This window comes from Cyanistes caeruleus, chromosome 32 (assembly GCF_971803275.1).
Source record: "Cyanistes caeruleus chromosome 32, bCyaCae1.hap1.1, whole genome shotgun sequence".
NCBI lineage: Eukaryota > Metazoa > Chordata > Aves > Passeriformes > Paridae > Cyanistes > Cyanistes caeruleus.
The window spans coordinates 1,156,242-1,170,088 of record NC_141733.1 but is presented as its reverse complement, the minus strand read 5'-3'; the positions used below and the strand labels follow the sequence as shown (position 1 = coordinate 1,170,088).

Sequence of the window (13,847 nt, the reverse complement as noted above, 5' to 3'; positions counted from 1 at the left end):
TCCCCGAATCCCCCCCGTTCTTTGGGACCCCCACCCCAAATCCCCCCGTCCTTTGGGACCCCCACCCCAAATCCCCGCCGTCCTTTGGGATCCCCCATCCCCAAATGCCCCCCATCCTTCGGGACCCCCACCCCAAATCCCCGCTGTCCTTTGGGACCCCCACCCCAAATCTCTGCCGTCCTTTGGGACCCCCACCCCAAATCCCCCCCGTCCTTCGGGACCCCCACCCCAAATCCCCCCCGTTCTTTGGGACCCCCACCCCAAATCTCTGCCGTCCTTTGGGACCCCCACCCCAAATCCCCCCCGTCCTTCGGGATCCCCACCCCAAATCCCCCCCGTTCTTTGGGACCCCCACCCCGAATCCCCCCCGTTCTTTGGGATTCCCCCTGACCCCCCTGCCCCCCCGGTGCCCCCTGACCCCCCTGACCCCCCTGCCCCCCCTGACCCCCCTGACCCCCCCGGTGCCCCCTGACCCCCCCGGTGTCCCCTGACCCCCCCGGTGCCCCCTGACCCCCCCTGCGCCCCCTGACCCCCCTGACCCCCCTGCCCCCCCGGTGCCCCCTGACCCCCCTGACCCCCCTGACCCCCCCTGACCCCCCTGACCCCCCCGGTGCCCCCTGCCCCCCCTGCCCCCCCTGACGCCCCTGACCCCCCTGCCCCCCCTGACCCCCCTGACCCCCCCGGTGTCCCCTGCCCCTCCTGATCCCCCTGCCCCCCGGTGTCGCAGAGCTCCGTTTCGTGCTGGAGGCGGACTCGGAGCGGCGCCGCCGGGGTCTCGCCCCCCGGGGGTCGTTCCTGGGCCGGGGTCCCGCCGACCCCGAGCACCGAACCTCGGGGACCCTGGAGCTGCCCCGGCCCCGCGAGCGCCGCTGCGTCACCGCCACCTTCCGGCTGCACGTGCGTGCTTCGGCCTCGCCCTCCGACTCCTCATCCTCCTCATCCTCCTCATCCTCCTCATCCTCATCTTCCTCCTCATCCTCTTCCTCCTCATCCTCCTCATCCTCATCCTCCTCATCCTCATCCTCCTCATCCTCCTCATCCTCCTCATCCTCCTCTTCCTCCTCATCCTCCTCTTCCTCCTCATCCTCCTCATCCTCCTCATCCTCCTCATCCTCCTCATCCTCCTCATCCTCCTCATCCTCCTCATCCTCCTCTTCCTCCTCATCCTCCTCATCCTCCTCATCCTCCTCATCCTCAGCTCCTCATCCTCATCCTCCTCTTCCTCATCCTCTTCATCCTCCTCATCCTCCTCATCCTCCTCATCCTCAGCTCCTCATCCTCATCCTCATCCTCCTCATCCTCTTCATCCTCCTCATCCTCCTCATCCTCATCTTCCTCATCCTCCTCATCCTCCTCATCCTCCTCATCCTCCTCATCCTTTTCATCCTCCTCTTCCTCATCCTCCTCATCCTCCTCTTCCTCATCCTCCTCATCCTCCTCATCCTCCTCATCCTCCTCACCCTCATCCTCCTCACCTTTCAAATCCTCCTCTGCCTCGCCTTCCTCCTCATCCTCATCCTCATCCTCATCCTCATCCTCATCTTCATCCTCATCTTCATCCTCATCCTCATCCCATCCTCATCCTCATCCCATCCTCATCCCCATCCTCATCCTCATCCCCATCCTCATCCCCATCCCCATCCCCATCCCATCCCCATCCTCCCCCAGCCCCACCCCCGCTCCCCCCAGGTGTTCCAGCACCTTCCGCGTGTCCCCGAGCGCCGCCCTGACCTTCCTCCCCCTCCTCCTCCTCCTCAGGACGCCATCCGGGACAAGCTGCGGCCCGTGGTGCTCAGCCTGGCCTTCGGCCTCGGGGGCTCGCGGGGGTCGCGGGGGGCGCGGGGGGCGCGGGGGGCGCGGGGGGCGGCGCTGCCCCCGCTGGGCCCCGCCCTCAGCCCCCGCCAGCCCAGCACGCACCGCGCCGAGGTGGGAGCTGCAGCTGGGTGGCACCTGTGGCACCTCCTGTGTCATCTGTGTCACCTGTGTGTCACCTGTGTCACCTGTGTCACCTGAGTGTCACCTGTGTCACCTGAGTGTCACCTGTGTGTCACCTGTGTCACCTCCTGTGTCACCTCCTGTGTCACCTCCTGTGTCATCTGTGTCACCTGAGTGTCACCTGTGTCACCTGTGTCACCTGTGTGTCACCTGTGGCACCTGTGTGGCACCTGTGTCACCTGTGTGTCACCTGTGTGGCACCTGTGTCACCTCCTGAGTCACCTGTGTGTCACCTGTGTGGCACCTGTGGCACCTGTGTGTCACCTGTGTCACCTGGGTGTCACCTGTGTGTCACCTGTGTCACCTGTGTCACCTCCTGTGTCACCTCCTGTGTCACCTGTGTGTCATCTCCTGTGTCACCTGAGTGTCACCTGTGTCATCTCTGTGTCACCTGTGGCACCTGTGTCACCTCCTGTGTCACCTCCTGTGGCACCTGTGTCACCTGTGTGTCACCTGTGTCACCTGTGTCACCTCCTGTGTCACCTGGGTGTCACCTGTGTCACCTGTGTCATCTGTGTGTCACCTGTGTCACCTGAGTGTCACCTGTGTCACCTGTGTCACCTGTGTGTCACCTGTGTCACATGTGTCATCCGTGTCACCTGTGGCACCTGTGTCATCCGTGTCACCTGTGTCACCTGTGTCACCTGGGTGTCACCTGGGTGTCACATGTGTCACCTGTGTCATCCGTGTCACCTGTGGCACCTGTGTGTCATCTGTGTGTCACCTGTGTCACCTGGGTGTCACCTGTGTGTCACCTGTGTCACATGTGTCATCCGTGTCACCTGTGGCACCTGTGTCATCCGTGTCACCTGGGTGTCACCTGTGTCACCTGTGTCACCTGTGTCACCTGGGTGTCACCTGTGGCACCTTTGTCACCTTTGTCACCTGTGTCACCTGTGTCACCTGGGTGTCACCTGAGTCACCTCCTATGTCCCCTGTGTGTCCCCTGTGTGTCCCCTGTGTGTCCCCTGTGTGTCCCCCCCGTCCCACCTGGGGACACCTGGAGTGTCCCCCCCTCACTGGGGGTACCTGTGGTGTCCCCCCCCTCCATTGCCGGTAGTGTCACCCCCCCTCAGTGTCCCTCAGTGTCCCCTCAGTGTCCCCTCAGTGTCCCCCCAATGTCTCCCCATGTCCCCTCAGTGTCCCCTCAGTGTCCCTGTGTCCCTCAGTGTCCCCTCAGTGTCCCCAATGTCCCCTCAGTGTCCCCTCAGTGTCCCCAGTGTCCCCTCAGTGTCCCCTCAGTGTCCCTCAGTGTCCCTCAGTGTCCCCTCAGTGTCCCTCAGTGTCCCCGTGTCCCCTCACTGTCCCTCAGTGTCCCCAGTGTCCCCTCAGTGTCCCCTCAGTGTCCCCGTGTCCCCTCAGTGTCCCCTCAGTGTCCCCTCAGTGTCCCCCAGTGTCCCTCAGTGTCCCCTCAGTGTCCCCTCAGTGTCCCCGTGTCCCCTCAGTGTCCCCCAGTGTCCCCTCAGTGTCCCTCAGTGTCCCTCAGTGTCCCCGTGTCCCCTCAGTGTCCCCGTGTCCCCCAGGTGCATTTCCTGCGCCAGGGCTGCGGCGATGACAAAATCTGCCAGAGCCACCTGGAGCTGCACCCGCGCTTCTGCGCCCGCCTTGGGGACAGCGACTTCCTGTGTCACCTGCCCAGGTGAGGGGACAGTGACTGTCCCTGTCCCTGCCCAGCTGAGGGGACAGCGGCCACCCCGGGCTGGCCCCACGAGGACCGGGGATTGTCCCCATGGGGTCATGGGGTGACGATGGCACTGCCACCTCATCCTGATGGCACTGCCACCTTCACCCTGAGGGACCGGGGATGTCCCCAGGGTGTCACAGGGGTGACAATGACACTGTCACCTCCCCTGAGGGACCAGGGATGTCCCCAGGGTGTGTCACAGGGGTGACAATGACACTGTCACCTTCACCCTGATGACACTGCCACCTCCCCTGAGGGACCGGAGATGTCCCCAGGGTGTCACAGGGGTGACCATGGCACTGTCACCTCCCCCTGATGGCACTGCCACCTTCACCCTGAGGGACCAGGGATGTCCCCAGGGTGTCACAGGGGTGACAATGACACTGCCACCTCCCCTGAGGGACCGGAGATGTCCCCAGGGTGTCACAGGGGTGACAATGACACTGCCACCTTCACCCTGAGGGACCAGGGGTGTCCCCAAGGGGTCACAGGGACAAGGATGGCACTGCCACCTCCCCTGAGGGACCAGAGATGTCCCCAGGGTGTCACAGGGGTGACAATGACACTGCCACCTCCCCCTGATGACACTGTCACCTCCCCTGAGGGACCGGGGATGTCCCCAGGGTGTCACAGGGGTGACAATGACACTGCCACCTCCCCTGAGGGACCGGGGATGTCCCCAGGGTGTCACAGGGGTGACAATGACACTGCCACCTTCACCCTGAGGGACCAGGGATGTCCCCAGGGTGTCACAGGCGCTGTCCCCGCAGGGACGAGGATGGCACTGCCATGTCATCCTGATGGCACTGTCACCTCCCCTGAGGGACCGGGGGTGTCCCCAGGGTGTCACAGGGGTGACAATGACACTGTCACCTTCACCCTGATGACACTGTCACCTCCCCTGCGGGACGGGGGGTGTCCCCAGGGTGTCACAGGGGTGACAATGACACTGCCACCTCCCTCTGATGGCACTGCCACCTTCACCCTGAGGGACCAGGGATGTCCCCAGGGTGTCACAGGCGCTGTCCCCGCAGGGACGAGGATGGCACTGCCATTTTCGCCATGGGTGACCAGAAGGACGTGGCCCTGGAGCTTTTGGTGACCAACGAGCCCTCGGAGCCCTCGGAGCCGCAGCGGGACGGGGACGATGCCCACCAGGCCGTGCTGGTGGCCACCCTGCCCCCGGAGCTGCCCTTCGCCGCCCTGCGGCCCGACGAGAGCGGGGGGCTGGGGGTGGGTCCCGGGGGTCCCGGGGGGCTCGGGGGGCTCGGGGGGGAGGGTTGGGGAGGGTCCCGGGGGGCTCGGGGGGCGGCTCGGGGGGCTCGATGCCCACCAGGCCGTGCTGGTGGCCACCCTGCCCCCGGAGCTGCCCTTCGCAGCCCTGCGGCCCGACGAGAGCGGGGGGCTGGGGGTGGGTCCCGGGGGTCCCGGGGGGCTCGGGGGGCTCGGGGGGCTCGGGGGGCTCGGAGGGGAGGGTTGGGGGGCGCCCCGGGGGGCTCGATGCCCACCAGGCCGTGCTGGTGGCCACCCTGCCCCCGGAGCTGCCCTTCGCAGCCCTGCGGCCCGACGAGAGCGGGGGGCTGGGGGTGGGTCCCGGGGGGCTGGGGGGGCTCGGGGGTCCCGGGGGGTTCGGGGGGCGGCTCGGGGGGCTCTGGGTGTGGGTTGGGGAGGGTCCCGGGGGGCTCGGGGGGCGGCTCGGGGGGCTCTGGGTGTGGGTTGGGGTGGGTCCCGGGGGGCTCGGGGGGCGGCTCGGGGGGCTCGGGCTGTGGGTCGGGGGGCTCGATGCCCACCAGGCCGTGCTGGTGGCCACCCTGCCCCCGGAGCTGCCCTTCGCAGCCCTGCGGCCCGACGAGAGCGGGGGGCTGGGGGTGCGCCCGGGGGGCGGCACGGGGGGCTCGGGGGGCGGCCCGGGGGGCTCGGGGGGCTCGGGGGGCTCGGGGTGTGGGTTGGGGGGCGCCCCGGGGGGCTCTGGGTGTGGGTTTGGGGGCTCGGGGTGCGCCCGGGGGGCTCGGGGGGCTCGGGGTGTGGGTTGGGGGGCTCGGGGTGCGGGCTGGGGGGCTGGGGGGGACGGGAGGGGGATGGAATTGGGGATGGGGTCACTCCCGGGTTGGGGGTGCGGTCACTCCCAAGGTCGGGGCTGGGGTCAGTCCGGGGGTCTGGGGGTCTGGGGGCTCAGGGCTGGGGTCAGTCCGGGGGTCTGGGGGCTCAGGGCTCAGGGCTCGGGGTCACTCCCGGGGGTCTGGGGGCTCAGGGCTCAGGGCTCGGGGTCAGTCCGGGGGTCTGGGGGCTCAGGGCTCAGGGCTCGGGGTCAGTCCGGGGGTCTGGGGGCTCAGGGCTCAGGGGTCTGGGGGTCAGTCCGGGGGTCTGGGGGCTCAGGGCTCAGGGGTCGGGGTCGCTCCCGGGGGTCTGGGGGCTCAGGGCTCAGGGCTCGGGGTCAGTCCGGGGGTCTGGGGGTGCGGTCAGTCCCGGGGTGACCCCCGGGGGGCTCAGCCCTGTGCCCCCTCCCCAGGACAAGGTTCTGTGCTTGGCCAACCAGAACGGCTCCAGGGTGGAGTGCGAGCTGGGGAACCCCCTCAAACGGGGGGCCCAGGTGGGCGCAGCCCCCTCCCCAACCTCCCCCGACCCCTCCCCCGGCCCCCCCGGCCCCCCCCCAGCGCTCACCTGCGCGTCCCCAGGTGCGCTTCTTCCTCATCCTCAGCACCTCGGGCATCTCCATCCACACCACGGAGCTGGCGGTGCGGCTGGAGCTGAACACGTGAGCGGGGGGCTGGAGACCCCCGGGATGGGGCTGGAGACCCCCGGGATGGGGATGGAGACCCCCGGCATTGGGGACCCCCGGGAGGGGGCTGGAGACCCCCGGGATGGGGCTGGAGACCCCCGGGATTGGGGATGGAGACCCCCGGCATTGGGGACCCCCGGGATGGGGCTGGAGACCCCCGGGATGGGGCTGGAGACCCCCGGGATGAGGATGGAGACCCCCGGGATGGGGATGGAGACCCCCGGGATTGGGGCTGGAGACCCCCGGGAGGGGGCTGGAGACCCCCGGGAGGGGGATGGAGACCCCCGGGATGGGGCTGGAGACCCCCGGGAGGGGGCTGGAGACCCCCGGCATTGGGGATGGAGACCCCCGGGATTGGGGACCCCCGGGATGGGGCTGGAGACCCCCGGGAGGGGGCTGGAGACCCCCGGGATGGGGCTGGAGACCCCCGGGATGGGGATGGAGACCCCCGGGATTGGGGATTTGGGACCCCCGGGATGGAGACCCCCGGGGTTGGGGCTGGAGACCCCCGGGATGGGGATGGAGACCCCCGGGATGGGGCTGGAGACCCCCGGGATTGGGAATGGAGACCCCCGGGATTGGGGATGGAGACCCCCGGGATTGGGGACCCCCGGGATGGGGATGGAGACCCCCGGGATAGGGATGGAGACCCCCGAGATGGGGCTGGGGACCCCCGGGATGGGGATGGGGACTCCCGGGATTTGGGGATGGAGACCCCCGGGATGGGGAACTGGAGACCCCCGGGATGGGGATGGAGACCCCCGGGATTGGGGATGGAGACCCCCGGGATGGGGCTGGAGACCCCCGGGATTGGGGATGGAGACCCCCAGGATTTGAGGTGAACCCCTGAGGAATTTGGGGCTGAGACCCCCAGGATTTGAGGTGAACCCCTGAGGAATTTGGGGCTGAGACCCCCAGGATTTGAGGTGAACCCCTGAGGAATTTGGGGCTGAGACCCCCCAAGATTTGAGGTGAACCCCTGAGGAATTTGGGGCTGAGACCCCCAGGATTTGGGTACCAGAACCCCTGAGGAATTTGGGGCTGAGACCCCCAGGATTTGAGGTGAACCCCTGAGGAATTTGGGGCTGAGACCCCCAGGATTTGGGGACCAGAACCCCTGAGGAATTTGGGGCTGAGACCCCCAAGATTTGAGGTGAACCCCTGAGGAATTTGGGGCTGAGACCCCCAGGATTTGGGGACCAGAACCCCTGAGGAATTTGGGGCTGAGACCCCCAGGATTTGAGGTGAACCCCTGAGGAATTTGGGGGTGAGACCCCCAGGATTTGAGGTGAACCCCTGAGGAATTCGGGGCTGAGACCCCCCAAGATTTGAGGTGAACCCCTGAGGAATTTGGGGCTGAGACCCCCAGGATTTGAGGTGAACCCCTGAGGAATTTGGGGCTGAGACCCCCCAAGATTTGCTCACCAGAGCCCCGGAGCATTTGGGAACAAAACCCCGGTAGCTGAGTCCAGCCCCTTAAAATTTAGCTCCGGGGGGCTTCAATTTGGGGGTGAAACCCCCCCGCGTGACCCTTGGGGGGTTTTTTTGGGGAGGGGTCACCCCCTCCCGACCCCCAAATTGCGCCCCCCCAGCACCAGCGAGCAGCCGGGGCTGGAGCCGGTGGTCGCCCGAGCCCGCGTGGTGTTCGAGCTGCCCCTGGCCGTGACGGGGTGAGTGGGGAGGGGGCTTCTGGGGGGGTTTTTGGGGTCGGGACCCCCCCTTTGGGGGATCCCCCCCACCCCTCAAACCTGTCCCCGCAGCGTGGCCGTGCCCCCCCGGCTGTTTTTTGGGGGGCAGGTGAGGGGGGAGAGCGCGGTGAAGAGGGAGAGCCAGGTGGGCAGCGCCGTCCGCTTCGAGGTCACGGTGAGACCCCTCCCCAAAATAGAGAGAGACCCCCCAGAACCAGAGACCCCTCCCCAAATAGAGACCCCTCCCCAAAATAGAGACCCCTCCCCAAAATAGAGACCCCAAAATAGAGACCTCTCCCCAAAACAGAGACCCCTCCCCAAAATAGAGACCCCCCAGAACCAGAGACCCCTCCCCAAATAGAGACCCCTCCCCAAAATAGAGACCCCTCCCCAAAATAGAGACCCCAAAATAGAGACCTCTCCCCAAAACAGAGACCCCAAAACAGAGACCCCAAAACAGAGACTCCTCCCCAAAACAGAGACCCCTCCCCAAAATAGAGAGAGACCCCCCAGAACCAGAGACCCCCCTCCCCAAAATAGAGACCCCTCCCCAAAATAGAGAGGGACCCCCAGAACCAGAGACCCCTCCCCAAAATAGAGACCCCAAAATAGAGACCCCTCCCCAAAATAGAGACCCCTCCCCAAAATAGAGAGAGACCCCCAGAACCAGAGACCCCTCCCCAAAATAGAGACCCCAAAACAGAGACCCCTCCCCAAAATAGAGATCCCTCCCCAAAATAGAGACCCCCAGAACCAGAGAGACCCTAAAACAGAGACCCCTCCCCAAAATAGAGACCCCCTCCTCAAAATAGAGACCCCCAGAACCAGAGACCCCCCTCCCCAAAATAGAGACCCCTCCCCAAAATAGAGAGAGACCCCCAGAACCAGAGACCCCTCCCCAAATAGAGACCCCTCCCCAAAATAGAGACCCCAAAACAGAGACCCCTCCCCAAATAGAGACCCCTCCCCAAAATAGAGACCCACAGAACCAGAAAGACCCTAAAACAGAGACCCCTCCCCAAACCAGAAACCTCAAAACCAGAGACCTCTCCCCAAAACAGAGACCCCTCCCCCGGGACCCCCAAAACCGAAATGGGGAGGGGGTGTGGGCTCGGGGCTGTTTTGGGGCTGTTTTGGGGCTGTTTTCGGGGCTGTTTTGGGGCTGTTTTGTGGTTGTTTTTGGGGCTGTTTTCGGGGCTGTTTTGGGGCTGGTTTGGGGCTGTTTTGGGGCTGTTTTGGGGCTGTTTTGGGGGTGTTTTTGGGGCTGTTTTGGGGCTGTTTTGGGGCTGTTTTTGGGGTTGTTTTGGGGCTGTTTTGGGGCTGTTTTTGGGGTTGTTTTGGGGCTGTTTTGGGGCTGTTTTTGGGGCTGTTTTGGGGCTGTTTTGGGGCTGTTTTGGGGTGTTTTTGGGGTTGTTTTGGGGCTGTTTTGGGGCTGTTTTGGGGCTGTTTTTGGGGTTGTTTTGGGGCTGTTTTGGGGCTGTTTTGGGGTTGTTTTGGGGCTGTTTTGGGGCTGTTTTGGGGCTGTTTTTGGGGCTGTTTCGGGGTTGTTTTTGGGGCTGTTTTGGGGCTGTTTTGGGGCTGTTTTGGGGCTGTTTTGGGGTGTTTTTGGGGCTGTTTTTGGGGTTGTTTTGGGGCTGTTTTTGGGGCTATTTTGGGGCTGTTTTGGGGTTGGTTTTGGGGCTGTTTTTGGGGCTGTTTTGGGGCTGTTTTGGGGCTGTTTTTGGGGCTGTTTTTGGGGCTGTTTTGGGGCTGTTTTGGGGCTGTTTCTGGGGCTGTTTTGGGGCTGTTTTGGGGCTGTTTTGGGGCTGTTTTTGGAGCTGTTTGGGGCTGTTTTTGGGGCTGTTTTGGGGCTGTTTTTGGGACTGTTTTGGGGCTGTTTTTGGGGCTGTTTTGGGGCTGTTTTTGGGACTGTTTTGGGGCTGGTTTTGGGGCTGTTTCGGGGTTGTTTTTGGAGCTGTTTGGGGCTGTTTTTGGGGCTGTTTTGGGGTTGTTTTTGGGGCTGTTTTGGGGCTGTTTTTGGGGTTGTTTTGGGGCTGTTTTTGGGGCTGTTTTGGTGTTGTTTTTGGGGTTGTTTTGGGGCTGTTTTTGGGGTTGTTTTGGGGCTGTTTTGGGGCTGTTTTTGGGGCTGTTTTGGGGCTGTTTTGGGGCTGTTTTGGGGCTGTTTTGGGGCTGTTTTTGGGGTTGTTTTGGGGCTGTTTTTGGGGCTGTTTTGGGGCTGTTTTGGGGCTGTTTTGGGGCTGTTTTGGGGCTGTTTTTGGGGTTGTTTTGGGGCTGTTTTGGGGCTGTTTTGGGGCTGTTTTGGGGCTGTTTTTGGGGCTGTTTTGGGGTGTTTTTGGGGCTGTTTTGGGGTTGTTTTTGGGGCTGTTTTGGGGTTGTTTTGGGGCTGTTTTTGGGGCTGTTTTGGGGCTATTTTCAGGGCTGTTTTGGGGCTGTTTTGGGGCTGTTTTTGGGGCTGTTTTGGGGGTGTTTTGGGGCTGTTTTGGGGCTGTTTTGGGGCTGTTTGGGGCTGTTTTTGGGGCTGTTTTTGGGGCTGTTTTGGGGCTATTTTCAGGGCTGTTTTGGGGCTGTTTTGGGGCTGGTTTTGGGGCTGTTTTGGGGCTGTTTTGGGGCTGTTTTGGGGGTGTTTTGGGGCTGTTTTGGGGCTGTTTTTGGGGGTGTTTTGGGGCTGTTTTGGGGCTGTTTTGGGGCTGTTTTTGGGGCTGTTTTGGGGCTGTTTTTGGGGCTGTTTTGGGGCTGTTTTGGGGCTGTTTTGGGGCTGTTTTTGGGGTTGTTCTTGGGGCTGTTTTTGGGGCTGTTTTGGGGTGTTTTTGGGGCTGTTTTGGGGTTGTTTTGGGGCTGTTTTGGGGCTGTTTTGGGGCTGTTTTGGGGCTGTTTTTGGGGCTGTTTTGGGGCTGTTTTGGGGCTGTTTTTGGGCTGTTCTTGGGGCTGTTTTGGGGCTGTTTTGGGGCTGTTTTGGGGCTGTTTTTGGGGCTGTTTTGGGGCTGTTTTGGGGCTGTTTTTGGGCTGTTCTTGGGGCTGTTTTGGGGCTGTTTTGGGGCTGTTTTTGGGATTGTTTTTGGGGCTGTTTTTGGGGCTGTTTTGGGGCTGTTTTTGGGGCTGTTTTGGGGCTGTTTTTGGGATTGTTTTGGGGCTGTTTTGGGGCTGTTTTGGGGGTGTTTTTGGGGCTGTTTTGGGGCTGTTTTGGGGCTGTTTTTGGGGTTGTTTTGGGGCTGTTTTGGGGCTGTTTTTGGGGTTGTTTTGGGGCTGTTTTGGGGCTGTTTTTGGGGCTGTTTTGGGGCTGTTTTGGGGCTGTTTTGGGGTGTTTTTGGGGTTGTTTTGGGGCTGTTTTGGGGCTGTTTTGGGGCTGTTTTTGGGGTTGTTTTGGGGCTGTTTTGGGGCTGTTTTGGGGTTGTTTTGGGGCTGTTTTGGGGCTGTTTTGGGGCTGTTTTTGGGGCTGTTTCGGGGTTGTTTTTGGGGCTGTTTTGGGGCTGTTTTGGGGCTGTTTTGGGGCTGTTTTGGGGTGTTTTTGGGGCTGTTTTTGGGGTTGTTTTGGGGCTGTTTTTGGGGCTATTTTGGGGCTGTTTTGGGGTTGGTTTTGGGGCTGTTTTTGGGGCTGTTTTGGGGCTGTTTTGGGGCTGTTTTTGGGGCTGTTTTTGGGGCTGTTTTGGGGCTGTTTTGGGGCTGTTTCTGGGGCTGTTTTGGGGCTGTTTTGGGGCTGTTTTGGGGCTGTTTTTGGAGCTGTTTGGGGCTGTTTTTGGGGCTGTTTTGGGGCTGTTTTTGGGACTGTTTTGGGGCTGTTTTTGGGGCTGTTTTGGGGCTGTTTTTGGGACTGTTTTGGGGCTGGTTTTGGGGCTGTTTCGGGGTTGTTTTTGGAGCTGTTTGGGGCTGTTTTTGGGGCTGTTTTGGGGTTGTTTTTGGGGCTGTTTTGGGGCTGTTTTTGGGGTTGTTTTGGGGCTGTTTTTGGGGCTGTTTTGGTGTTGTTTTTGGGGTTGTTTTGGGGCTGTTTTTGGGGTTGTTTTGGGGCTGTTTTGGGGCTGTTTTTGGGGCTGTTTTGGGGCTGTTTTGGGGCTGTTTTGGGGCTGTTTTGGGGCTGTTTTTGGGGTTGTTTTGGGGCTGTTTTTGGGGCTGTTTTGGGGCTGTTTTGGGGCTGTTTTGGGGCTGTTTTGGGGCTGTTTTTGGGGTTGTTTTGGGGCTGTTTTGGGGCTGTTTTGGGGCTGTTTTGGGGCTGTTTTTGGGGCTGTTTTGGGGTGTTTTTGGGGCTGTTTTGGGGTTGTTTTTGGGGCTGTTTTGGGGTTGTTTTGGGGCTGTTTTTGGGGCTGTTTTGGGGCTATTTTCAGGGCTGTTTTGGGGCTGTTTTGGGGCTGTTTTTGGGGCTGTTTTGGGGGTGTTTTGGGGCTGTTTTGGGGCTGTTTTGGGGCTGTTTGGGGCTGTTTTTGGGGCTGTTTTTGGGGCTGTTTTGGGGCTATTTTCAGGGCTGTTTTGGGGCTGTTTTGGGGCTGGTTTTGGGGCTGTTTTGGGGCTGTTTTGGGGCTGTTTTGGGGGTGTTTTGGGGCTGTTTTGGGGCTGTTTTTGGGGGTGTTTTGGGGCTGTTTTGGGGCTGTTTTGGGGCTGTTTTTGGGGCTGTTTTGGGGCTGTTTTTGGGGCTGTTTTGGGGCTGTTTTGGGGCTGTTTTGGGGCTGTTTTTGGGGTTGTTCTTGGGGCTGTTTTTGGGGCTGTTTTGGGGTGTTTTTGGGGCTGTTTTGGGGTTGTTTTGGGGCTGTTTTGGGGCTGTTTTGGGGCTGTTTTGGGGCTGTTTTTGGGGCTGTTTTGGGGCTGTTTTGGGGCTGTTTTTGGGGCTGTTTTGGGGCTGTTTTTGGGGCTGTTTTCGGGGCTGTTTTGGGGCTGTTTTTGGGGCTGTTTTTGGGGCTGTTTTGGGGCTGGTTTTGGGGCTGTTTTGGGGCTGTTTTTGGGGCTGTTTTGGGGCTGTTTTGGGGCTGTTTTTGGGGCTGTTTTGGGGCTGTTTTTGGGGCTGTTTTCGGGGCTGTTTTGGGGCTGTTTTTGGGGCTGTTTTTGGGGCTGTTTTGGGGCTGGTTTTGGGGCTGTTTTTGGGGCTGTTTTGGGGCTGTTTTGGGGCTGTTTTTGGAGTTGTTTCTGGTGCCGTTCCTGGTCTCGGGGCTGTCCCTGACGGTGTCCCTGACGGTGTCCCGGTGTCCCGGTGTCCCTGATGGTGTCCCTGATGATGTCCCGGTGTCCCGATGTCCCTGACGGTGTCCCCACAGGTGTCCCAGTGTCCCGATGTCCTTGACCGTGTCCCGGTGTCCCAGTGTCCCTGACCGTGTCCCGGTGTCCCCGCAGTTGTCCCGGTGTCCCTGATGATGTCCCGGTGTCCCTGACTGTGTCCCTGACCGTGTCCCGGTGTCCCTGACCGTGTCCCTGCCGGTGTCCCGGTGTCCCTGCCGGTGTCCCTGATGATGTCCTGGTGTCCCTGCCCATGTCCCGGTGTCCCTGCCGGTGTCCCCGCAGGTGTCCCTGACCACGTCCCGGTGTCCCGGTGTCCCCGCAGGTGTCGCAGCGGGGCCCGTTGCTGCGCAGCCCGGGCGCGGTGGCGCTCAGCCTGCAGTGGCCGCTGGAGCTGCCCAACGGGAAGTGGCTCCTGTACCCCCTGAGCCTGGAGATGGGGACCCCCCCCGTGCCCTGCAGCCCCCCCGCCAACCCCCTGCGCCTCGCCCTGGTGAGATCGGGG

At 62.2% G+C, this 13,847-nt stretch overlaps 1 protein-coding gene across 6 annotated transcripts in view; it reads left to right on the top strand.

Annotated features, from left to right (window-relative positions):
* The window catches only part of ITGA7 (integrin subunit alpha 7), a 39,031-nt gene that overhangs the window by 18,384 nt on the left and 6,800 nt on the right, over window positions 1–13,847 (top strand). For 5 of the 6 annotated variants that reach the window (XM_086870191.1, XM_086870193.1, XM_086870195.1 and 2 more), the window contains 9 exons: window positions 728–897; window positions 1,759–1,926; window positions 3,519–3,634; window positions 4,714–4,912; window positions 6,189–6,269; window positions 6,355–6,434; window positions 8,051–8,128; window positions 8,219–8,321; window positions 13,668–13,835. In XM_086870191.1, the coding sequence (XP_086726317.1) occupies window positions 728–897; window positions 1,759–1,926; window positions 3,519–3,634; window positions 4,714–4,912; window positions 6,189–6,269; window positions 6,355–6,434; window positions 8,051–8,128; window positions 8,219–8,321; window positions 13,668–13,835 (1,163 nt within the window). The remainder of the gene's footprint in view (window positions 1–727; window positions 898–1,758; window positions 1,927–3,518; window positions 3,635–4,713; window positions 4,913–6,188; window positions 6,270–6,354; window positions 6,435–8,050; window positions 8,129–8,218; window positions 8,322–13,667; window positions 13,836–13,847) is intronic. The other variant, XM_086870196.1, reaches the window with a different exon arrangement.